Below are 24,817 nucleotides of genomic sequence, written 5' to 3'. Positions count from 1 at the left end.
TCAATCTTCTCAACAATCTTTTTATATTACACACATCATATCATAAAAATTATTACAATATTAATCTAAAACTTTTATCAAATAATCTTATATTCAAACACACTCCTTATCGTGTCAAGGATGGCAATTTCACATTCTATTGACTTATATAGTTACTGGAGGAAAAATGGTATTCTCACAAACTTTCCACTTGAACTAGACTCGTTTTAGGTTTTTTACTATCTTGCAATTTTAAAAGCATTTACCCCTCACATGATAGACTCTCATTTCTCAGTCATTTTTATATGTTTCATTAACACTAACAAATTGATTCTTATTATGACCGAATCATTTTTACTTTTTCAGTGCCGATAGTGATCTTAGTATATGGTTTCAGGGATTTAAAGGACTAAACGTGTCAAGAATTAAAAGCAGTTAAATTGATAGGTGCATATGAATAATTGGCAAAATTGGTTTGGGATAATTTCAGAAACCTCCCTTGAGGTTTCATGAAATATCACCTAGCTCCCCTAAACTTTTTAAAATCTCACGTAACACCCTTGAAGTGATAGTAGGGCCATATAGTAACATCAAAGGTGATAAATTGTTAATAATACCCTCATATTTAAATTTTCTAATCCTGTTTTTCTTTCTCTAAATTTTCTACTTTTCTTTAACAATGTCTATACAAACATATTTATTTATATATGTATATTTATTTATATATATATGTATAATTGAATTGCAAATGTCAATGAAATATAGGATTTAATCGATGCAATATTCAATGCATTTGGAGAAGAATAGCTGCAAGTTCTTTTTATTTTTTTTTCTTTTTTGGTGTTTCACAACTTTATTTATTTATTTATTTATTCCTATTCATTTAGAGCGCAAGAGAAATAAAGTAATTGAAACTCTGAACAGTTTTTCAAAGTCTGACTTTTTCTATAATAAAATTTTCATATTTCACACCCATAAAAAAATCTGTCTATTTTGAGTAAATTTTTTGTATGATATTGAAGTTGAATTTCATTTATTACTAAGTTTTTTTTTGCTCAAATGTATGATTTTACATGATAATTATCTTCAACGCTATGAAGGGTTTTATTTGTAAAAATGGTTTAAAAAATAGTATTTGCTTTTATACTCTTTTCCTACTGTAGAAGTGACTATTGGCTGTAACATAAAATCTTACCAATTTTTATCTCTCCACTTTTAAGATGATTCCTATTTAGTATTTTTTTTTTTTTGGTTTGTAAAATGTTCATTTTTTTATAGTCTAAGGGTATTAAAGGCACTAAAATAATCTCTCTCCTCGAACATGAATTTTTTAATATTACTTTTGGTTAGAAGGGCTTCCAATGTTACCAAAATGTCAATTCAAGGGGTGCTAAGTGAGATTTTGAAAACCTCAAGGGAGCTAGGTGATATTTCATAAAATCTCGGGGGAGGTTTATGAAATTATGCCAATTGGTTTCCACTAATATAGCATACTCAACTAAATCTGTTCTTGCAGGGGAGAGCGGAAAAAATAAGATAAGAACGAAAATAACAGGTGGATCTAGTCCCTATCACAGTGACCGAATTGTCGAATTTGTCAACTTAAGTATTAGAGGTGAGCTGCTTCTCTAATTAATTACCAAGTTATAAATTATAATAAACGTTGTGAAGAAAAAACCTGCACTAAGTACTAGACGAATTAGCAATCGTGGGTTTAGTTTATATCCGGTGTGTGTGTTTCTTAATTAAGGCTAGACGAATTCAAAACTTGACAGCTGAAAGTTAATAGGTTACAAGAATGGTCAACCTATTCTACTGCTGCTACTGCAAAGTTCATTGATTACATTTGGATTGAAGGTGCTACAAGCAGTGATTACTCTTGTTTGACCCAGTTCATGACTTCAAAAATAGAGAATTAAAAGATTTTTGCTGGTTTTAGCACGAATAAAAGAGCTTATTTAAGCTTTCCAACACGTCAATTTTCCAATGTTGGGTTTACGTTCGCTTCCAAGTTTAAATTAATTTGAGTGAATGTCCATCTATATCTACCTATTATATAAGAAGAAAGTGGAGTTACTGTAGCAACTCCAATGATTGCCAAGTGGATCCCTCTCATTTTGACACGTGGCCCATTTCTTTTCTTTTCTTCATTTTGCTTTGTTTTTCTTTTGTTCACTTTATTTCCTTTCTCCTTTTTGATTAAAGATAATTAAACAAATCCTCATGTACACTGCAGGTTTGTTATTTAGTTTCCACTTTGTATTTCATTTTTTTCCCCTGTCATCCTAATTAATCATTTATTCTATTTTTTCTCTATTGGATTAGTTGATGCATTTTCTTTCATTTTTGTCCATAATTAACTAAATGAATGATTTCATTATCGGAGATCAAGAATGGGTTTGATATTTCCTTTCTTCCATAGTCCAATAATTATGATTCATGATCTTCTACTTTTAATGTCTCTTTTTGGTATATACTATTTGATATTTTTTTTGTCATTTTTTGCGTCTTGATCAACAACCTCTGCTTATTGCTTTTCTCACCTATTTCTTCTTCATCTGACTTTCTTTTCTACCCAAAATAGGTATGTGATACTGTGAATATTTTTCCCCAAATCTAAAGAAACATTTTTTTTAGTTTTTTATATTTTATTTATTCTGAAACTACTTTTTGATCTTTTTATTTTTGGAAAAGGCTGACAACAAGACGGGTAGTGATTACATGAAGAATTTTTAGGCTAACAATGAAAGAATTGTAACTACTTTTCCCTGATAAAATAAATAACACCATTATGCAGATTCATTCTAATTCTAATTTTTTATTTATTAAAATTGTTATTTGATAATAGGGTGATAGTACTACAGTAGAGGAGAAAAAAAATCTAATAAATGAAAATCCAAGGTAAACGATGATCAGGAAGAAAAAAATGATGCCTATTAAATTAAAAATTAACCAGAATCTCTTAATTTATGGATAGGTAATTATATTTTAATTTATATAAAGTTTATTAATTGTGAAAAGTGCTTATAAACTGGATAAGGTGGATGACGGGTAAAATAATTGTTGGGGCTAGCAATTTAGAATGTGAAGATAATATTTTATATCTCTTCATTCAACATTTTGAATGACTAGCTTGTATCCATAATAGGTAGTTTATTTTCATGGTTTTAATTTTAGCAAATGATAGCTTGGAAATAAAAGAAGTGCAAAATTAGATTTCAGAATCTTTTACTTAAACTGGTTCTATATGACTTTGTACTCCTATCCCTTTTTATTGCCCATAATGATAGATAATGTAATTAGAGTTTGAGATGATTGTTAGGCATAGAACTGGACATATCATTACTATTTGGCTAAAGAAGTTAATAATATTTTGTCGATTTGACTAGCTAAAACAATTGCAGTTTTCAAAGGAATGCATTTGGTGGGAAGTTAGTATTGAGGCTTTTAGCTTAGAGTGTCACTCTACAAAATATTATTAGAAAATTCTATTTTGATTAAGAAGACATATTTGCAATCAAACAAATTGTTGGATTTGAATTTGCATATGTAGATTTACAAATATGGCAATTCATGTTTTTATTTAAACTTGCTATACGTATTCTATAACTATTTGGTTAGATAATGTTTTCATCTATTTGTAATGCTATTAGACATGATTTAAATGGATAGATTAACTCGCTCTTTCTCTCAAAAAAGAAAGAAAAATATGCAAGTTTGTATTTTTTTTTTATTGATGTTGAAGATAGTGACAGGTTTTGTGGCTTTCTATATTTTTTCTAATTATTAAAATGTTAGAAACATTATGACTACTCTTTATTTAATTACAACTAAAACTATGCTGCTATTAAACCGATAATGCACTCATAATGGATTTGCTTTCTTTTCTTTTTTGGTATCATTACGTACACATAATATTGGTTAAAAATTCTTTTTCCAAATCACAATAAATTGGGGTTAACTTTATATATGAAATTTCTTTTCACAGCAAATTTTAATTATTTTTATACTTAATTTTTTTCCTATATTTCTATTCATTATGTACTAAAACATTTGTTACTATGTATTTAACTAATGTTCTAGAGGGCCTGGCTGTGCATTGCACAGCCGAGGTACCTCTAGTTCTTGATAAAAGAAAAAGTAGAAGACAATCAATGTCAAATTCGCAGTGCTAAGATGCTGGTGGAGTGTGACTTGCCATTTGCCATTAAACGAGTGGGCGAAAACCTTAACTATTAAGGATCTGTTTGTTTGGACTGAAAATATTGTCTAGAAAATATTTTCCCCAACTTCCGTTGTTTGGTCGCTTAATTGCGGGGAAAATCATTTTCCGGTGGAAAATATTTTTCAGCAAGATGTGTAAAACAACTTGGGAAAATCATCTCATTGATGGCTCGGACCCCCCCGGAAGGAGGCCTTCTTCGCCTTCCACCTAAGCTACGCAGGAAAGGCCCAAAGCCAATCTAGGGAACAGTGAAGCTTCATAGGGTCTTTCTGTCCATGTGCAGGTAGTCCGCATTTTCACAGACATGTCTATTTCACCGAGCCTCTCTCCAAGACAGTGTCCAGATCGTTACGTCTTTCGTGCGGGTCAGAACTTACCCGACAAGAAATTTTGTCACCTTAGGACCGTTATAGTTACGGCTGCCGTTCACCGGGGTTAAAACGTCACTCACGTTTTGCAAAATAACTTTTTTCATCCCTCACTATTAAAAGTGTAATTTTACGCTCTTTATAAATTCACATTGGGCAATTTTGGTCCCTACTTAGATTTTCGACTAACTTTTGGTCAGAATTCATGACGTGTCTTGTACGTGAACATTTTTTAAGGATAAAATTGTCAAATCAGTGTGTATATAATTCTATCCATAGTCTCTCACATTTTACAAAATAAATTATCTCGTCTTTCATATTTCACAAAATGATTTTTTCATCCTTCACATTTCACAAAATGAATTTTTTCATTCCTCGTTGACTATATGTATGAGTAGTTTTTTTTTTAAAAAAAAACTCATGTATATATATTTATTTGATCTCACTTAACAGTACGAATAACATATAATATATCTCTATTTAATTTCACTTAAACAGGCTATTTGTAGTTGTACACATGCTATTCAATAGATATATACAGGGGGTTTAAAACTAATAATTTCATTTTAAACCCGTGTATATATCTATTTGATTTCATCATGTGAACCTGTTCAATATTTGTGACCTTTTCTCTTTTCGATAATAATTCATTTATTAAGTTGTATAATAAGATCATCTAATTAATGGGTTCTAATTCGAATTCTATAGTCATGCTAACAATTTGCAGTTTAAATATGAAGTTTCTATTCGCCACTTTTAAGACTAACAATTGAATTACTTGCCTTGTGATTGTTTTAAAATTTGAAAATGCCAATCACTTCTTTTTCTCATACTTTTCATTTCTTTATTTTTTCTATTCAAAATCAATTCGATATAAATACTCGACAATGTTTAGGATTAAATATCTTCTTTGTTTTTAATTTTTGAATAAAAGAAAATGAACATGAATAAAAAATTAACAATTTTTTTAAATTCATGTATATATTTATTTGATTTCGCCTGAACAGACTAATTGTAGTTGTACATATGCTATTCGTATTGTTTATGTGAAATCAAAAGGATAGATATATGAGTTATAAAAAATATTCGTACACATGATCAATAAGGGAAAAAAATTTATTTTATAAAATGTGAGGGATAAAAAATTCATTTTGTGAAATATGATGATGAAAAAAATTATTTTGTGAAATGTGAGAGACTATAGATTGGGTTATGTAAAATTTGATTTGATAATTTTGTCATTCAAAAATTGTCAGGTGCAAGACACATGGTGGATTCTGGTAAAAAACGAGTCGAAAAGCTAAGTAGGAACCAAATTTGAACAATATAAATTTATAAAAAACATAAAATTACACTTTTAAAAAGTGAGGGACGGAAATAGTTATTTTACAAAATGTGAGGGACGTTTTGAACGATTTTTCCAAACAGCTTCACTTTGCCTTGCTACTGAAAAATTAGCATTTTAACATATATACTATAGAAATACACAAATAAAAACATCTCCAAGAACATCGCATCCACAATGTATATAAAAAATAACTCATAAATATACAAAAATAAATTAAAAAATAAATTCTATAACATCTTTTTCTTCCATCTTTTACTATCCCCTCCTTGCTCCTTTCTCCCCTCCTTGTTTAGGATTAAATATCTTCTTTGTTTTTAATTTTTGAATAAAAGAAAATGAACATGAATAAAAAATTAACAATTTTTTTAAATTCATGTATATATTTATTTGATTTCGCCTGAACAGACTAATTGTAGTTGTACATATGCTATTCGTATTGTTTATGTGAAATCAAAAGGATAGATATATGAGTTATAAAAAATATTCGTACACATGATCAATAAGGGAAAAAAATTTATTTTATAAAATGTGAGGGATAAAAAATTCATTTTGTGAAATATGATGATGAAAAAAATTATTTTGTGAAATGTGAGAGACTATAGATTGGGTTATGTAAAATTTGATTTGATAATTTTGTCATTCAAAAATTGTTAGGTGCAAGACACATGGTGGATTCTGGTAAAAAACGAGTCGAAAAGCTAAGTAGGAACCAAATTTGAACAATATAAATTTATAAAAAACATAAAATTACACTTTTAAAAAGTGAGGGACGGAAATAGTTATTTTACAAAATGTGAGGGACGTTTTGAACGATTTTTCCAAACAGCTTCACTTTGCCTTGCTACTAAAAAATTAGCATTTTAACATATATACTATAGAAATACACAAATAAAAACATCTCCAAGAACATCGCATCCACAATATATATAAAAAATAACTCATAAATATACAAAAATAAATTAAAAAATAAATTCTATAACATCTTTTTCTTCCATCTTTTACTATCCCCTCCTTGTTCCTTTCTCCCCTCCCTCTTCTTCCTTCCTCGCCTTCTTTCTCCTCTCCCTCCCTTTCCTATTTCTTCCTCCTCTCCCTCCCCAGTTTTGGCCTCGACTAGATCGAGACCCTTGGTCGCAACCAAGTCGCTGGCAAAACGTGATTGATCGCGCCCAAAACACGACCAGAAGGTCAAGACCTTTTGGTCACGAGAGGCCGCAACCAAAGGTCTCGATTTGGTCGAGACTAAATTTAGGAGGAGAAGTGCTGAAGGTGATGGGGAAAGGGATAAGGGAACAGGAAATAGGGAAGGAGGAGCGAGCAAGAGGAGGAAGAAGATGGCGAAGGAAGAGGGAGGAGGATGAGGAAGAGAGATGAAGAGGAGAGAGAAGGAGGAGGGTGGTGGGTGGTGGTGGACTGTAGTGTTAATTTTTAAAGTATCCTAAAAATTTTTAAATATATTTTAAAAACACCTCTAAAAACATCACTAAAACATTTGCAGTAAAAAATTTTCATAAATATTGCTATAATAAAATATTTCAAAAACATTTCAAAAATAGTTAATCCAAACAAAGTGAAGTTGTTTTCCAAATCTTCCTACCATTTGATGTATGTCTAGTTATAGTACCATCGTAAGGGGTCCCACCAGCAAGAAAAAGAGCTTTAACGTGTAAAGAAACGAAACGGAAAGAAGAGGGACATATGACCTATTACTTTTAGAATAATTGACCACCAAGTGAAGTTTAAGACTTTACTTGGATATCGATCAAGAAATCTAATCTCTTGACTTACATTCTAAATTTAGATTTTTTGAAAAAATTTCGCCAACGAATACGTTGGCATCTGTCTAAATCGATGGTGGTTCAATCCTCTCGAGTTTTCCTTTTTACCCCTTTGAATCCTCCCTTTCCCTTAGTATAGAGTAGTAGATATAGAGTAGTAAATTTGTCACCACCTTTTCATGTATGCAGGACACTCTGTCTTCTTTGGGATAATCAAGTGTTTTTGATCTCATATGGATAGTGAGTAGTTTTCATAATATTCAATCAAATAATCGAAAGAAAAATATGCTATAATGTTTTAAAATCTTTATCTGTTATTTGTATCTACTCAATAAAGTTTCATTTCTTTCAATTTTAAAGGTGCGTTCCTTTTTTCTCTTCTATTTATTTATTTATTTACTTTTTGAAGTAGAACCAACGTTTGGTTATGTGTTTACCTTGCCAACAAATTTCCAAGGGTATGTGAGGATATTGGCACTTTACCTAACCGATCAATCACCCTCAAAGTGTATCCTTCCAACTTGAGGAGGAATTGAACCATAGTAACATTGGAAAACGAGAATTTGATTTCATACCTTCATCTACTTCATTAATGAAGAAGAAGTGTTTTTCTCATTTACTTTTTGTCTCTCTTTCCTTCTAAAAGACTCAAAACATATCTTGCTTCCCCAACCTCCAGAGTAAGAGATCCATGAATTTTCCTAATCTAAGAAGTAATAATGGAACAATAATAAAAAGACAAAAAAGCCCACCAGTCAAAATTTCCAAACGTTTCTGAGTTTCTCTTGCCAGAATATCATATAGCCAACCACACCATGCGGCACCAATCCTGTCCCTGGTCCGACCTTTTCCCTTCCGAGTTCCAAGCGCCAATCCAAATCCGCCATTCGCCAACCAAACTGTCAAGACTCATTAGATCTCCCGTCTTCTCTGCTCTGCTCTGCTCTTATGCATTCAACCTGCCCCTATTCATCTTTTCCAAATTTATCAATTTCAATCAATTACTTTAACAACAGTCAAAAACATTCCATGATCCCAGCATGATTTCCAACTCACTCCGACGAACATAACATAGATAAACCTTAATTAATCCAACAAAAAAAAAAGACATCTTTCTTACAAATTATTGCCATAATAAAAATGCAACCTCAATTACTTCCTATATCTAATCCAAACCCGTCTTCATCATCCTCATCATCATCTGAGATAATCCCAATAACGTCTTCCGCCTCAGCTGGGACAATGTTGTTTGGATCAGAGGATGATATGGCCGCCGCAACCAGAATTTTGATTTCTCCAACTTTTGAGGATGAGATGAAAATTGAGACAAGGCCCTTAATTTCTAGGACGTTGAGTTACACTGATACTTTATCATCTACTTCTGGGGGTTCAGGATCTCATCAGCAGCAGCAAAGGAGGAGGAGGACTGCTAGTGAAACCAGCCTTTTTTCCCTCTCCGGTGGCGGCCGCCGTCACTCTTTTCGACAAAATATGGGCAGGGCTGCCTCGGATACTTATCTTCTTACTCGCCTTGGCTGTAAGCTGTTGAGATATCTTGGGTAACTTTCTCAAAGGTGCTTTTGTTCTGTATTCTATATGCTGGATTTTATGGACTTCATGCAGGTTCTGATGCAATTGATAAAAGGTGTTGACTTTGAGAAATTAATGAGCAGATTGGAGTTGTACACTGCCAATTGTGTACTGCTTAACTCTGCCTTTTAGCTGTGAAAGTGAAATGATATTCTTGCATAATGCTTACCTTCCAAAGTCTAATAGCACATAGTATATAGGCAAACTTTGTAGGATGTAGTAACTACTATTTCAAATAAATTGATTATCCAGAAGCGATTTGGGTAAGCGTTAGCTAATTCTAGTAATGTATAACAACGGATTGAGCTAGGTTCTCCATGAAATGAAGAGGTAGGTAAAGCTGTCCTTCAGTGATTGAATAAGTTCTCTAGCACTTGTTTGGCAAAGAAACACTCAAATGCCTTAATCTGCTGACGACCTTCCAAATAGTGTTCTCTCTTCATGTCTATGCCTACATCTCATTCATTGTCCCCATTATGAGAGCAAAGTTTTTCAAAGGGATTGTTCTATATCATACGATCCTGGGATAGGTATTGAGCGTACAACTTTCTTGTGCACTTTTATGACCCTCGTTCGAACTTTTTAAGCTAGCTAGATCACATAAATGGGTGACTTCTTTAGCATTCTTTTACTTTTCTCACTCCGTCTACCTTCATTACATTGTTGATGTGGTGCTCTATCTACTCACAACGATTTGAAGATTTTTTAACAAGAAATGCACAGGAACTTCCTACATTTATTCTAGGTCGTGCACTTGGATGTCTAAGTTAAAACGGTTCAAGTGATTTTATTTTGAAAGTGCTCCTTTTTGTGGATATATTAATGCTACTCTCAATGAAGTTATAGAATTGTTGATTGGGGATCTCTTTAGGCTTATGCCTCAACAAGGTTGGTGATAGTATTTAGAGCATTGTAGTTACCTTGACATGTGTAGTAATCTGACATTATACCTACATGCGTGCATAGATGTTCCTCTAGTCTACAATTTGTTGAACCGGTAGCAATATCTGCTAGACTTCTTATATGTTGAGACATATGTCAGCAAAGCATACTAACACCCTTTTCAAAGTGAAACTAGTTCAATGATGCAAAAGTGTGGTATGTTAAAGCAAATTTAGCTATCTGAGACAAGAAGTTCCTCTTCTTGGAGTTATGCCGATACAACCTGTTATCAACATAATATTTAGCATTTATCTAAAATATCTAAGTATTCTGAAGTATTCAAATTTATATAAAACCAGCTGTTCTCTCCAGTCCCCAACCCCCCCCTTCCCCCCCCAAACAAAAAAGAAAAAAAGAAAAGGATAATACCTAATTGGCTTAAACAATAGTTTAGTCTTCAAAGTATTGTTATTATACAGCCTAAAGAATGCTGTCCTTGGCATATCTGATATTTTGCTACGTAACCTGAGTGCAGTTTGATGCACTGTAGTGATCTGCAGTATATGCAGCAGGTTGAGGCTTGTCAAGTACCTTTCATTGTTGTTTTCTTTCTGTTGTTTCTGTAACTAATTGACATTCACCATTCATATGGTTATAGATGTAAATAAACATGAAAATTCAGTGTTTTATCTTAAATTGTATGGAAAATTGACTAATTATTTTTTAAGTTTGAATAATGAATTGAGCAGTGATATCTTGATTGCTTTGCATTGTATGTACACATTTCTCTCTCTTTCCTTTTTTTTTTTTTGAGAAAATTGGATTGGCCAATATTTTATGAACTGGACTGAGAAATACAAATAGCACCATGCCTTGTACCTGGACTGTGCAGATAATAGTGGAATGAGAACAATCATAATTAAGAAACAAGCATTATGATGATCAAGTGTATGATTGATTACTGCTTCCATTCTTAACTATATAGAGCAAAAGATTGTTCATTTTGATATTGTTATGTCCTTTTGAAAATGATAATCTTTTCTCCTCAGTCTATTTTAACGTCTACATGATTTCTGATCATTTATCTTATTCAGGGTAGGCTACAGGTGGGTGACCAGATTTCTTTCACTTGGCTGTTATGCATTCCTACTCATTCCTGGTTTCATTCAAGGTTTGGATGTTTAATGATCTCTGTTAAAGGAATACTTTTTGGCCTCCATCTCTTTACATAGACTATGTGGTATCCCACTTGTGTGACTTCTGTTATTTATCTCTTATTTCCTGATTTAAATAGGTATATTTTCATGAGCCAGTTATAGCTGTTGAAATGCTATGCATAATTTTAATGCTTGAATGTTACAGTTGGGTATTATTACTTCTGTTCCAGTCAAGTGCAGAGAGGTATTGTTTACGGTGACCAACCAAGAAATAGGTATAACTTAAGTATTACTAATTTTGTTTTCTGGTAATGCATTCATTAAGCCAGCTCACTGCATTTGCCTTCTTATTCAATCATGCATTATTTGCTGAGTCCTTTGCTTCCGTTCCATGGGTTTGTTAACCGAAGAAAGATCTTAATGATGCAGGTTAGATTTGTACTTGCCGAAAAATGGTGATGGACCAAAGCCAGTTGTTGCCTTCATAACCGGTGGAGCCTGGATAATTGGGTGTGTGGTTATGCTTTGGTTTTCTCTTGGTCAATATGCGGGAAAACTTATCAAATGTCATAACTTTATAGAAGTAAATATGCAAAGTCTGATTCATAAAATGGTCAGATGCACATATATTTGATTAAAAGAAAAGGAAGGATAAGAAGACTGAAGAAGTAACATTGAGGTCTGTAACACTGACTGCTTCAGAAAAGTGAATATTTGGTGTTTGTGGTGGATGCTAAAATTACATTAAACATCGATAGGCAGGTATTAGGTACTGTTAAAAAGCTACCAAATTTTCAAACTTCAGTTGATTTTTGATAATCTTGATTGTCCAAAGTATAAATCTCAAGAGACAGGTTTCAAATTAAAGCATACAGCTTTGTGAATATTTTATCATGCTTCGCCTTTATTGCCTCATCTGTCCTCTTTATTTTCTTCACAAATCTAAGGACTTTTTCCTATTGCAGGTATAAAGCTTGGGGTTCTCTTCTGGGACAACAGTTATCAGAAAGAGACATTATAGTGGCATGCATAGACTACAGGTAATTGTTGCATTCCACTAGCATACCAAACAAATACTGCAGTAAGAATCAGGCATATTTCATCTATTTCCTGTTTCTTTTATATCTGAAGACTTACAAGTACAAATTGAGCTTTAGCACATGAGAATTTTAAATTTTCTTTTTGAATGCTTTTAGGAATAAAGCTGTACCATTAGTAACTTTACTTACTTTGTAATGGACATTTTTTCCTAGTGCATGCCATGCTTTTGGTTACAAATCAGAAAGTTTAGCTGGCAAGATCCTCATTGAAGTTTTAGCACTAGAATATCGCACTAACTAACTGGCTCTAACTACATCTGATGCTGGATTGCTAATTGCAGAAACTTCCCTCAGGGAACAATGGGTGATATGATTCAGGATGCTTCCCGAGGTATTTCATTCATATGCAACAACATTGCTGAATATGGAGGTGATCCTGATAGGTATTCACCATCTGCTGTTATCTTATGGTCTATATCCAGATGACATAGTAGTTCTGGTTTTCATAATCATCATTTTTATTGGCAGAATCTACTTGATGGGACAGTCAGCAGGTGCTCATATTGCTGCTTGTGCACTTGTAGAGCAGGCAATCAAGGAGGCTGGTGAAGGAGAAAGCACTTCTTGGAGTGTCTCTCAAATTAATGCCTATTTCGGTCTTTCTGGAGGGTAAGTTCATGCTAAAATTCTTGACATAGAAAAGTCAGCACGTTCCAATTAGCAAGCATGATAGTCAGAGGATCTGCTCTACACATCTTTGTAATATCAATAGCTGATTGGATCTGCTGGGAATGGACAAAAATAGTGGCAAGCTAATGGCTCTGGATCATTTCCATCATATCTTTTGTGTCTTGGTATAACTTGTGGTAATAAAAAAAAAAATCAAAGCCTTTACTATTCTGAATGGGCTGAGCAAGCGCAAGTAGTATTTGGCAATTTCTGTAGAGCTTTCTCCTTTGTTTTTCTTTTTCTTTCCTTGCCTATTTTGCCTTTTTTCTCTTCATTTGCTTCACTAGCTCTTGGAAAGTTAGGTTTAAGTGGTTCATGCTTTCTGCAAGAATTAATAACTACTGGGAAAATCTTTGAAACTTTTGTCAATGAGCCGGGAAAAGGGTCGATGAGGATTTAACAGTTCTGTAAAGCTTTTATAGTTGGCAGAAGTTTGAGTGCAAACTGAATATGACCAAAAAGATGGTGTTTGAAAATGATCACTCCTCCTCCTGCCCTGCTTTTTTTGATGAAATTATATTTAGTTATTTATGGTTGCAATTATGTATGGTATTCGTAAATTGCCAATTCCTGAAATATGCTTTAAAAACCTTTTTCATGTAGCAAAACTCAGAAGTATTTGGACTCTTAAGGCAAAACTTAGAAATATGCTTTAGAAACCATTTTCAAGTAGCAAAACTCAGAAATATGCTTTTCCAAAAATATGGCAGTCCTAGTTTTCAGATATTGGTCAGACCGACTGAATTGTTGTTGTGGTGGTACCTTGAGTTTGATGGCATTCTGATCTACAGCTTAAAAGTGGAGTCTGGATTTGAACTAAATCATAACACCTTTAAGTAGTTTATCTCTGCTGTGATATATACATGGCAAAGTAGTATCTAGTTCATGAGGATGGAAAGCTAAATGACTTGTTTTGCTTAATGTGAACTAGTAGCCGAATTGGATATGAGCATGTACTCCTCTTAACTAGTGTTTCCCCATTCCGCAACCTAGAATCATGCAACTTATTCACGTTCTCTGGTCAACATTTTTGGACAGATACAATCTCCTTAACCTGGTTGATCACTTTCATAGTAGAGGTTTATACCGTAGAATTTTTGAAAGGTAATCGTTCAGTACCATTCCAACCCTTGCTTTTTAAGAATGCACTTGTTCTTCTCTAGCCTCTCATCTTACTCATGATTTGCAATTCAGTATAATGGAAGGGGAAGAAGGTCTACGGCGATATTCTCCTGAAATCAAGGTACAGGACCCAGATATTAGAAACGTGGTTGCTCTCCTACCACCAATAATTCTATTCCATGGAACTGGAGATTATTCTATTCCCTCAGATTCAAGGTAGGAATCTCCCCTCAAGTGCAGTGCAATTACAAAGATTATTGTTACTAATGAGTACGATATGCAATTTCGGTAGTTATTTAAAGGAATCATTGTTGACTCACATGCTTCATGAATTTGATCGATGCATATCATTTATCCATTGTGCAGTAAGAGTTTTGCAGAGACTCTTAGGAAAGTTGGAGTTAAAGCTGAATCTGTTTTATATGAAGGAAAGACTCACACGGACTTGTTTCTTCAGGTACTTGCTCTTACACTTACTTGTTTCTTGTATTCTGTTTTGCTGTTACGTAGATTGAGGCCTCTTTCATACTTTTCACAACGAATCTTGCTTTGATTTCAACTTTAGACTGAATCTCATTCTTTTTCTTTCCTATTCCATCAACACACTGTTATTTCTTTGTTGCTCATGCGTTGGTTGAAAATGTGAAATAGAAAAACTTGACCTTTCACGTACTTCATTTCATTAGCAGCATCACTACTAAAACTACATTTCACCTTTTCCAAAGTCCACAGGAAATTATGCATGTAGTTCATGATTATTTGTTTTGCTGATGCATTATTTTTTTCTTTGCTTGACTTGTCTACTGTTAGGACCCAATGAGAGGTGGTAGAGACGATATGTTTGAAGATTTGGTTGCCATAATTCATGATGGAGACTCTGAAGCGCTTGCCAAAGATGCAAATGCTCCCCCAAAAAAACGCCTAGTACCTGAATGCATGTTGAAGTTAGCCCACAGTGTCAGTCCATTTTAGCACTCATTTGATGGATAATTATATCCGGTACACCCTTTTTTTTTTTTTTCTTTTTTCTGTAACTTTGATTATTGTACAATGTAACAGGGAGCAAAGTTTTTAATAGAAAAAACTGATCACTAGAAGGTTGCAAGCAATCATAGTCAATCTTTTTTTCTTTTTTGGTTCAAAATTGAGCGCGCACGCACACACCCACACACACATATGTGGTTTTTTTTTTTTGCTTTTTTTTTTCAAAATGTATGTTGTGTGTAAAGGATTAGCCTTTTTTCTCTGGCTTTGAACTTTTAGTAAACGTGCTGACCATTTTAGTATGCATACGTTTCTTCTTTGTTGTTTTACCTTTTCTGGAGCCCTGATAAGAATTTTGGTATTTTGAAAATAAAATGGGAGTAAATATTAAAAACACACACACACACACACACACACACACAATTTTATATGTTCAATGAAGTTCTCAGGATCCCTTGTTTACTCTTATTATCCACAGGAAAGGGATGCCAAAATGAACACATCTCCGCCAACCATTGATCAAATGATGTTTTAATTTAGAGTGTAGTAAACCCAAAAGATTAATGTTAATTCTAGATTATAAACATTATATTTGTTTAGTCAGTTGGTTTAGGTGGACCATGAATTGTTTTGTAATAAAACAATTTTCAGGGGATTGTAACCCACTTTTGGGGTGATAGAATTAGTATTGGATTTGGATTTGTTGGTCAATTCATCATGGTAAGAATAATGAATAGAAATATTCACTTGAAATATTCCATCTGAGTTTGGAGGATGGAAAATGTTGCCATTTATAAGTAAACTATTGAACTAATCTCAACAGCTTTCACTTAACTTCCTTTCAAGCACAAGACTCCAGAGTCGAAGTCTTCCAAAGTCTTTGGAAAACCTTCGCTTAGTTCAGGGATGAAGTACAGTACACCACTTGGATTAAATGCTTCATATAAATTAACCAAGTCATTCATGCCTTATTACACAAAGAAAGAAAGATGATTGAACAATTGAGCAAGAGAAGAAGGAACTTTAACCTTATGTTGCATGGAAAAAGTCGGTTTCCTCTTCTCTTTTGCTTCTTCTTTTCCTGATTCAATCTTTCACAGAATGGTGGTGTGGGCGGTGAAATTGGGATTCCATTATCAGCAGGGAAATTGGAAAACCCAAAATAAGCCTTTTGATTATTATATGTGTCCTATTATATTATGCTGAATGAAGTTGTAGTCCGTAATTGTAATTTTTTTCAGTGAAAAAAAGAATTTTTAAATATTAATAAAAATTCTAATTATTATATACTTGCATTAACAACAAAGCGCAACGTAATTCACAAGAGAGAACTATAGCTTATATGAAATTCTTTAGTTTCCTATATTAAGTATTTGTAATTCAAGAATATTTAGTTCCTAAGTGAATTACTCCCTACAATTGCAGATTTGTTAACAAAACAAAAAAAGAGAGCATAAGATTTTCATCTTTTTTGGTTGAAAGAACAGTTCAAATCAAAATGTAAACGATAGCTACCCCTTCGAACCCCGGTTAGACTTTCAACTGAGTCCAGAAATATGGTAAACTTCTTTCACTCTTGAGCCTTTTGATTTAGTGGAGGACAGAAAAGCCAAAGTAGATAGAGACGAAATAGCATATTATTAACTTCCAGGTCTGCTAAATACCTTAGAAGTGTCGAAAAATAAAAATTACAACCTTTTGATCATCTTCCTGAAAAATCGATGGCAAATGAGAAAGGTAACGGCTCCTTTCTCCAATCTTGCAATGCATCTCGTCAAGCAAAATGTGGACTTTGAGGGGAGGCTGGTACAGGTACTCTGTTATCAAACAAGAAACAAAGAAATGAAAATATACAATCGTTAGTTCTGTTGCAGATGAATATATGTATCTTCCTAAATTTACAAAAGAAAAAGAGAGGGATTTCCTTGTGATCCCCCCCCCCCCCCCACAACAACACAAAAAAAAAAAAAAAACCTTGTGATTTCCTTATATTTATTGTCACTGAAAAATATCTGGAGAGGTTCATAAAGTTAGCCAACAGATGGTAAACGACAAAGAATAGAGCCTTTTTTTTTTTTTTTGGGTTTTGAAACATGAAGAGAGAGAGCTAACAAATCACTGATACTTACTGGCTGGGAGAGGGAGATAAGGCAAGAAAACGGACGTGATTGCGAGCCGCCAATGATTGTTCAAACAAATGGAAGAGAATGGCGATCCAAACGAGGATTAAGACCAAACCAATGGTTGCTCTATGCACCATATTTTCTTTTCTTGAGAATGCTACTAATTTGCTAAGTTACCTCAAATTTGTGATATCTCTTCTATAAAAAATATACCATCCTTCAACCTTTGTGTCGCCTTGCTTTTATACGACACTTTCTCAGCTTTAAACATCAATCCCTCAACCTTTGTGTCTCCTTTTTTTCACTATTAACATGAACCATCTTGCGGTCAAATTTCTCAGTCAATGATGTCTCTTTTTTCTTTAACGTGCATGCATTCATCTCAACACAATTTCTATCCCCTGTACGTTATGAAAATTTTCCATCATTGACCTGTTCTGTTTGAATGAAAGAGAGGGATGAAGTCGAACGAGTACGTCGGAATCCACAGTTTCATTCAAGTACTAATATTTTCTTCATTTGAATGGAATTGTGAAATTCAGTGGAAATTTCACGTTTGTCTGGTACCAATACGTTAATTTCAAACTTCAAAATTCAATTACACACCTGTAATACGTTAGCATGTGACTCACTATTGTTTGAGTTACAAAGGGAGGGAAACTAACTTGTCACTCAGACTTAACGTATTTGTTTTTTGGGGGGGGGGGGGGGGGGGTGTCAAGATAAGATAATAGCAGCCAGAAAAGACCGTCAAGTCTTTCGGAGTTTTTCATACGGTCCACGTAGCTTTTCCTTTTAAATCTTTCTCCGAATAGAAGAATCACAAACCAATATTAGTAAGTAGTATACACTGGAGCTTGCAGAACGAGTTTTCAGATAGAAGAAATAAACAATATAATGATGAGCAAGAGGAAGACTTTTGCTCCTCCTATTTTCATCTTCTATTGGCTTTTGATGATTTCCATGATTTTACCCCAACCCGCTCTCTGCAGTGGTAAGTAAACACATCTTTTTGTTTACATTTTTTTTTTTTTGTTTATTGCTTAACCGCGAGTATATTTTAATCGAAAACATTTCACGCTTAGGAAATTGAAGTGCATGGACTTAGCCCTTTTGATATTAATATCTAATCTTTACTTTAATACTAGTAAATTTTTGTATTTGGCAGGTGGGGGTAGAATGATTGGAGTGCAGCACAGGGATTCGCCCTCTGCTGGCAGGGCAACTGGCGTAAGTTCTCCTCCTGCTAACTCTGCTCCTAGAGGCAGACCAAGCATAACTTACCCGGTATTAACGAGTCGGCCAATCTGCCGTAGTATTCGCTACTCGAATTGCATCATCCGAGGCTCTAATCGAAGTCGACCCTGTAGTTTTGCCAGTCGTTGCGTTCAGCACAGGCAACCCTGAACCCCCTACCTAGTAATTAATTGGGCATCAGAAAAATGGGGTTTTTAATTTTATGCTAGGAGGTGTGGCTGTTTAATTTTTTTTTTTTCAAAATAATTTTTCCCCTTTTAGCACAACTTTTGGGTTTTTCATACGGTTTTTTTCTTTTTATATGCCATAATAGCAGGTTTGTTTCTTGAGCACCGTAATGAGGCAGAACATGTTGAAGACAACGCCCGTACTTTTTGTAATCGTATATCTTTGGAAAATCTGTATGTATCCACCAACCATCGTATGCTATAGACCTTTTCTTTTTTGGGGGGCACCATAGTGTAGACTTTAATAACTTGAAAGATGATCATTCATTCTCTAGAAGTGCTTTAAATATCTTCGAGGCACCACAGCATTCTCTGATCGATCATATTTTAATTAATTTTACGAAAGGATGATTCAATTTGCAAATGTTTGTTTATCAGCGGCCATGGACCACTTAATATCACATCTCTGTTCCATCAATAAAGATTCGGGAGCATCACCACTCTCAGCTTAATTGGCTGGCTCCAAATAAGAAAGTTTCCTAATACGTGTGACAATTGATGTAGCTGAAAATTGCTGATATATATTTAATTGCACAAACTAAAAGTTGCATAGCTCCATTACATTGATCAACCACAGCGCTGAACACTTGCTGTTTCCAGCAGTCACAAGAAAAATCATAAACGCTCAATTACTATATGTTACATATAACAAATCATAGAGCACCTTCGTTCTTCCATCGGAGCCTGGTATAGGAACTCTGCAGTATCGATCCAAGACATGAAAATTAGGACACCGTATCCATAACTAAAGCCAACGGATAATAGAAGATAAAGGAAAAAACGAGATTGATTAGGGCACCTATTTATAATTTTCTCAAGTAAAGAACAATTTCCAATTCAATATCCCAAAACCATTTGACCTCCATGACTCCATGCACACAGGCCTCATGACGCAATTGTGGCGTAGTCACGTCTGAAGTGTGAACAGGGCTAAGAAAACCGGACTTGACATGTTCCCGTACAAATTAAAGCTGAGCCGAGAGTGATCCAATCGAAGCTAAGCCCAGATAAAACCGAGCCCATGCAAAGGAAATAAATGTTATTGTGTGCAAGTGTGTATAGAAAATTAAATATATGAAGAGGTTGTGTATCTGTCGATCATAATTCAGTAAATTCGTATAATGCAGAAACTATCAGACTAATTATTTTACTAAATTATTGTGCATAATAACTTTCGGCCTTCACAATTATCTATCTATCTTTTTTTTTTTTTTTTATTTTCTGCGAAACGTTAGATGATATGTATTGATTGCGAAGAACTTTGCAGTAATAAGTTAAGGCTTGATCAAAATTATAATTATACAAGGAGTGTTTAATCTTGATATATGCTGAACGAATAATAGCAAATTCTTTTGCTAGTCACGTTTTTGTTTTCTCTAACTAAATAAAAGAAAAGGAGCACACTTGAAACAACAGCCTCATGCATTTTGACAAGATTTGTTGCAGTTTGGTCAGTCATAGCTACACCTAAACAGTGGTGATGAATCAAAGATGAGGATAAGTTCCTTTTCAGTGGAGCTGGAGTTCAGTTTGGTTCCAATAAATACAGCCACAAAAGACGTTCGTTTACCTCAGTCAAGTCAGTAACTGAAATTGATTGACAGCATTACCTATGGCAACCAAGTCTGCAAACTAATTTGAGTTATTTGTGTTTCAAGCACTGGGGTGGGGAGTAGAAGATCAGATCTTGTATGAGTTTCACAGAGACAATCCACCATAGCAACCCAAAAAAAAAAAAAAGGACAATCTTCCATAGCAATCCTTTCTTTAATTTTCGCCTATATTCATCGTTTTTTTTTTTTTTTTGGTTGGTTAGTTGCCGATAGATGATGATTTGCGCACATCTCTGACGACCATTGATCAACTAGTCCTTCAAGTTCTCTGGCCGATTACTCTCTCCCACAAAAGAATAATGTTAATCCGGGTTATAAACCATTTTATCGTTTAGCTAGTTTGTTTATGCGGGCCACGAATTGTTTCGTTATAGGATGTAATGTCTCGGTGGAGGGTTGAAGAAATAGAAAAGGGAAAGAAGAAGAAACTGGGGGAGAAAAGAGAGAATTTTATTGAGAGGATGAGAATTGTTTACAACAAGAGTCAACTGTCCGTCACTTCTCTGATTTCCCTTATTTATACAAAGCAAATGGCGGTTACTAATGAGATTCTCCACACCTATACAATTGCTTACGTGGAAACACTCCCTGACTGACCACCGACTCAACAATCTTGTAATGTTTACTAATTGGGATATTACATAGGATTAATTGGCAGGGGATACTAATCCCGTCTGGCGTAATCTAATTAGTTTTGGATGTGATTTTGGTGTCTGTATAATATCCTTGTAATCCTTTCAGACATGCATTCAAGAGTAAAGACTCTTACACACTGCCCAGCAATTAGATGATGGATGAAATTTGATTATGGCCCTAAATTACACAGCTTTTGGGCTTGGAGGTCTGAATCAAGAATCCTCTTGTTGAAACTTCAAACTTCAATTTTTATTTTATTTTTATATCGCAACCAATGAAAAATTGAATGATCGCAGCCCCACTTGAGAAATTATTGGTACCTTCATTTTAGCAGATACCACACAAGTTTCATTCAGTTTAAAACACTTGAGAAATTATTGGTACCTTCATTTTAGCAGATACCACACAAGTTTCATTCAATTGAAAACTCTAGATTGTCCTGTCATCAATTGCCACTCTAGGTGACTTTTTCAAATTCAATGAGTTCCAAAGGACACCCGTCTGATTTAAAGGTGGTTTTGTCCCTTCCAATTTCTAATGATCTAGCTGGGTCTATTTTTTTTCCCATAATATAGAAGTAGGAGTCGGTATAAATGTAGGTAGTTGACGTTTACCCAAAACAAAAAAGATATTTAATAAAGTCAGCATCCATGAAGACCACGAAAGTCGTCGGAGTCTTTCACTTAATGGACCGCTTCATTTATCCATTTCAGAGGTGTGGTGTATGATCCTTGGAAATTAGGCCGAAATCTGAGCTAGGGTCTTTTTGGGTAAAAAATCCAAGTATCTGTTTGGGTGATCAACTGAGGAATTACAGTAGATAATACTTCTAAAACAATAGGTTGAAGATATTTAAACCTCAATACCATCACCAATAGATCCCACATCTCCCAATTATCATGAACACGTACGGGTTGATGGAGCTTTTTATTTTTCAACCCCGTGCATTTATATTTAATAGCCAAATATATACGTGTACTAAGAAATTAAGAATGCAAAATCCCCAATAACTTCAACATTGGAGTTTTTGTTTCATAACGAGTTGAGCTAATCTCAAAAGCTTTCACTTTAACTCTCCTTCATTCAAGCACAAGACTCCGTCCAGAATAAGGAATCCTTCTGGTCTATAGGCGTCTGATCCGTCCTAGTCTTTCAAGTCTAATTTCATTTATAATATATGGGGTCAATAATCCTTCAAGTCTAATTTCATTTATGATATATGGGGTCAATAAAATAGCAGCCAGGAAAGACACTTTCATTCGGTTCACGTAGCTTATCCTTTTTAAGTCTTGCTCCCAATAAAATCACAAATCCTCAATTTTTTCTCAATCATTTTTCACTATTATATGTAACGGAAGAATAACACTGTGTGATGTAAACATACCATGTCAACTTTAAAATTTCTAATCTACCCTTAATTATAAGAACAAATTAATTGATCTCAATATATTCCAAAAAAAGAAAATAAAGCTCCCCACAATCAGCAACCACTAAGATCCAATTATAATTTCCCCGCACTAACTCCCTCACATCCCCATTTTTCTCTCCACCAGGATTTTAAATACAATAACTTCCTTTGAAGCAGTAACTATAGAATTTTCAGATAAATACATATATGTCTACAATGATATGTTGTAGTTTAATATGAAAAAAATAAATAATCATACATTTTCTTGAAACAAGCACACACTTAGGGTGGGCCCAAAATCACTAGTATAAATAACACCAGAGCTTGTACAACGTTTCAGGCAGCCCGCAAAATGACGAGCAAGAAGACTTTTGCTTCTCCTATTTTCATCTTCTATTGGCTTTTGATGATTTCCATCGTTTTAGTCCAACCCGCTCTCTCTGGGCGCACACTTGGCAGCGGCGGTAAGCAATGCATACATCTTTTTTCATTGACATCATTGTGAGTATGCTTTAATCGAAAACATTTTTATTCACTTCTCTATTTGATGATATGATGACAGAGTACAAATCATTGATGCATGAAAGCTGTTGATTTAGCGCTTTTGATACTACAAATATCTAATTTTGGTGGTTATATTAATTTCTGTATTTTGGATGGTGGAGGTCGCATGATTGGGGTGGATCCAAGCTCTGCTCCTGCTCCCGGGGCAACTGGCGGAAGTTCTCCTACTAACTCTGGTTCTAAACCCGGAGCCCATGGATCCCCAGGTTATCGTGCACTGCAGCCGCGACCAATTTGCAACAAAGTGCGATACGCGAACTGCATCCGGGACCCACCAGAAGCTAGACCATGTGGGTTCCAGAGCCGTTGCAGCCGTCATGTAGCACCCTCACCGCCCGCACCCAAATAAAAGTTCCCAAGAAAACCGGACTTGACCCGTTCCCCTACAAATAAAGTTGGACCGAGAGTGATTCAATCCATGCTAAGTCCAGATGAAACCGAGCCCATGTAATGGAAATAGATGTGTATAAATATATATATATATATATATATATGTATGTATGTATATTTTTTTGTAAGTAGGAGGTTTTGATTCTTGAATTCAAGACCTTTTATTTACAATTTCTTTCACTTTTTCACCCAACCCTCCTCCGAAAATAAATGTACTTGCTTTCAAGTGTTTGTAGAAATATATATATATATATATATATGTGTGCGCGAGCGCGAGCGCGAGCGCGTGTTGATTACAATTTAGTAAATTTGTATAATGCAAAAATTCTTAGACTACTTATTTTACTAAATTATTGTTCATGATAATATTTGCCCTTCACAGTTACCTATCTTTAACGGATAAAAATGTGTTTTCACAAGATCTCATATAGTTTGGTCCGTCACAATTACACCCAATGGTGATAATCAAGTCCAGAGGTCTATATTTAATTCGGAACTTTCACCTCATATAGTTCACTGGGTTGAATTTTGACTTTTAATATAGAAAGTTTCTTTTGCCACTGCAGTAGCCAAAAAACAAAAAAAAAGTGCTTTTGCAAAGATTTTATGCATGGAGAAAAAAAAAAACGTGATTTCGCCTCAAAAAAAATGAAGAAAATTTGTTTCATGTGAATTTCATCTATTTTTGCCTTAGACAATATTAAGCTGAAGAATTCTAATTGCTGACTATCAAGAATTTCGATATCTTACCAGGATTCTCATGCATAGAAGTCATTTCTAATAAAGCACTCTGCAGATTGATGGACGGTATTTGGCATAGGCTAGAGCATTGAAATTTGATGTTGAGAAAGAAAATTATGAAGCAAGTGGTTTTGTAATGTGATTTCCTTTTGGTCTCTTCGTTTTCTACAAGTTCTAACTTTAGTAATAAGAAAAGAAAAAAGCTAATTGATGAACTCGCAACTCTTGTACAATGGATTACCAAAAAAAAAAAAAAAAAATTTATTTCACAATCCTAACTTGCTATGACGTAGCCCATTCTGATTGTTCTACGTTCTCCTTCCGGCGATCGTTTTGCCTTCATAAAAAATTCGTAAATTCAGAAATAGCATTTGGACCTAACGATGAGGTCCTCGAGGGGAGCCGCCTATCGGTACTTTGTAGTTTAAAAAATGAAAACAAGAAGAAGAAAAACAATGTAAGTAAAAGAGAATTATAAATATTTTACACTAATAATGTAAGTAAAATTAACTAGCAATTGAGACATCAAAGTAATTGTGAAGGGCAAGCAATGGTTTAAATTATATGAAATTGAGAAGGCTCATGTTGACTTTGTCACATGTTCCAATAGGGGATACTTGAGAACATTTTATTTCACAACCATACGCAGGAGAGTG

At 34.2% G+C, this 24,817-nt stretch overlaps 3 protein-coding genes across 6 annotated transcripts; all 3 read left to right on the top strand.

Moving 5' to 3' along the window:
* The first annotated feature begins 8,549 nt into the window (after nt 1-8,549).
* On the top strand, nt 8,550-15,910 carry LOC113751332 (probable isoprenylcysteine alpha-carbonyl methylesterase ICMEL1). Of its 3 annotated transcripts, XM_027295303.1 has the most exons (12): nt 8,550-9,257; nt 11,265-11,341; nt 11,533-11,602; nt 11,757-11,837; nt 12,293-12,367; nt 12,709-12,810; nt 12,896-13,036; nt 14,135-14,200; nt 14,291-14,434; nt 14,585-14,675; nt 15,029-15,217; nt 15,681-15,910. In XM_027295303.1, exons 1-11 carry the CDS (start codon nt 8,839-8,841, stop codon nt 15,188-15,190), a joined length of 1,428 nt encoding a protein of 475 aa, XP_027151104.1. In that variant the 5' UTR covers nt 8,550-8,838; the 3' UTR covers nt 15,191-15,217; nt 15,681-15,910. The 3 variants fall into 3 exon arrangements, with proteins under 3 accessions (XP_027151104.1, XP_027151105.1, XP_027151103.1); XM_027295304.1 differs by lacking the exon at nt 15,681-15,910 and having other exon boundaries at nt 8,550-9,235; nt 11,270-11,341; nt 15,029-15,327; XM_027295302.1 differs by lacking the exon at nt 15,681-15,910 and having other exon boundaries at nt 15,029-15,327.
* Nucleotides 15,911-18,096: 2,186 nt separating this feature from the next.
* On the top strand, nt 18,097-19,013 carry LOC113754176. Of its 2 annotated transcripts, XM_027298530.1 has the most exons (3): nt 18,097-18,319; nt 18,494-18,642; nt 18,697-19,013. In XM_027298530.1, the coding sequence occupies exons 1-3, from the start codon at nt 18,223-18,225 to the stop codon at nt 18,730-18,732; spliced, it is 282 nt and encodes a 93-aa protein (XP_027154331.1). In that variant the 5' UTR covers nt 18,097-18,222; the 3' UTR covers nt 18,733-19,013. The 2 variants fall into 2 exon arrangements, with proteins under 2 accessions (XP_027154331.1, XP_027154330.1); XM_027298529.1 differs by having other exon boundaries at nt 18,100-18,319; nt 18,494-19,013.
* A 3,776-nt stretch (nt 19,014-22,789) lies between these two features.
* On the top strand, nt 22,790-23,770 carry LOC113753831. Its single transcript, XM_027298090.1, has 2 exons — nt 22,790-22,930; nt 23,132-23,770. Exons 1-2 carry the CDS (start codon nt 22,819-22,821, stop codon nt 23,377-23,379), a joined length of 360 nt encoding a protein of 119 aa, XP_027153891.1. The 5' UTR covers nt 22,790-22,818; the 3' UTR covers nt 23,380-23,770.
* The last annotated feature ends 1,047 nt before the right edge of the window (nt 23,771-24,817 follow it).

The sequence above is a fragment of the Coffea eugenioides genome, chromosome 11 (assembly GCF_003713205.1).
Source record: "Coffea eugenioides isolate CCC68of chromosome 11, Ceug_1.0, whole genome shotgun sequence".
NCBI lineage: Eukaryota > Viridiplantae > Streptophyta > Magnoliopsida > Gentianales > Rubiaceae > Coffea > Coffea eugenioides.
The sequence above is the reverse complement of the archived record's forward strand: the minus strand, read 5'-3'. Positions and strand labels throughout refer to the sequence as shown.

Bases quoted from the DNA above. Each gene is read 5' to 3' on its own strand.
- LOC113751332 (XM_027295303.1), top strand. From the start codon at position 8,839: ATGCAACCTCAATTACTTCCTATATCTAATCCAAACCCGTCTTCATCA. The intron at 11,342-11,532 runs GTTTGGATGTTT...TGAATGTTACAG, and splicing joins CATTCCTGGTTTCATTCAAG to TTGGGTATTATTACTTCTGT. The intron at 14,201-14,290 runs GTAATCGTTCAG...TTTGCAATTCAG, and splicing joins TACCGTAGAATTTTTGAAAG to TATAATGGAAGGGGAAGAAG.
- LOC113754176 (XM_027298529.1), top strand. From the start codon at position 18,223: ATGATGAGCAAGAGGAAGACTTTTGCTCCTCCTATTTTCATCTTCTAT. The intron at 18,320-18,493 runs GTAAGTAAACAC...TGTATTTGGCAG, and splicing joins CCAACCCGCTCTCTGCAGTG to GTGGGGGTAGAATGATTGGA.
- LOC113753831 (XM_027298090.1), top strand. From the start codon at position 22,819: ATGACGAGCAAGAAGACTTTTGCTTCTCCTATTTTCATCTTCTATTGG. The intron at 22,931-23,131 runs GTAAGCAATGCA...TGGATGGTGGAG, and splicing joins GCGCACACTTGGCAGCGGCG to GTCGCATGATTGGGGTGGAT.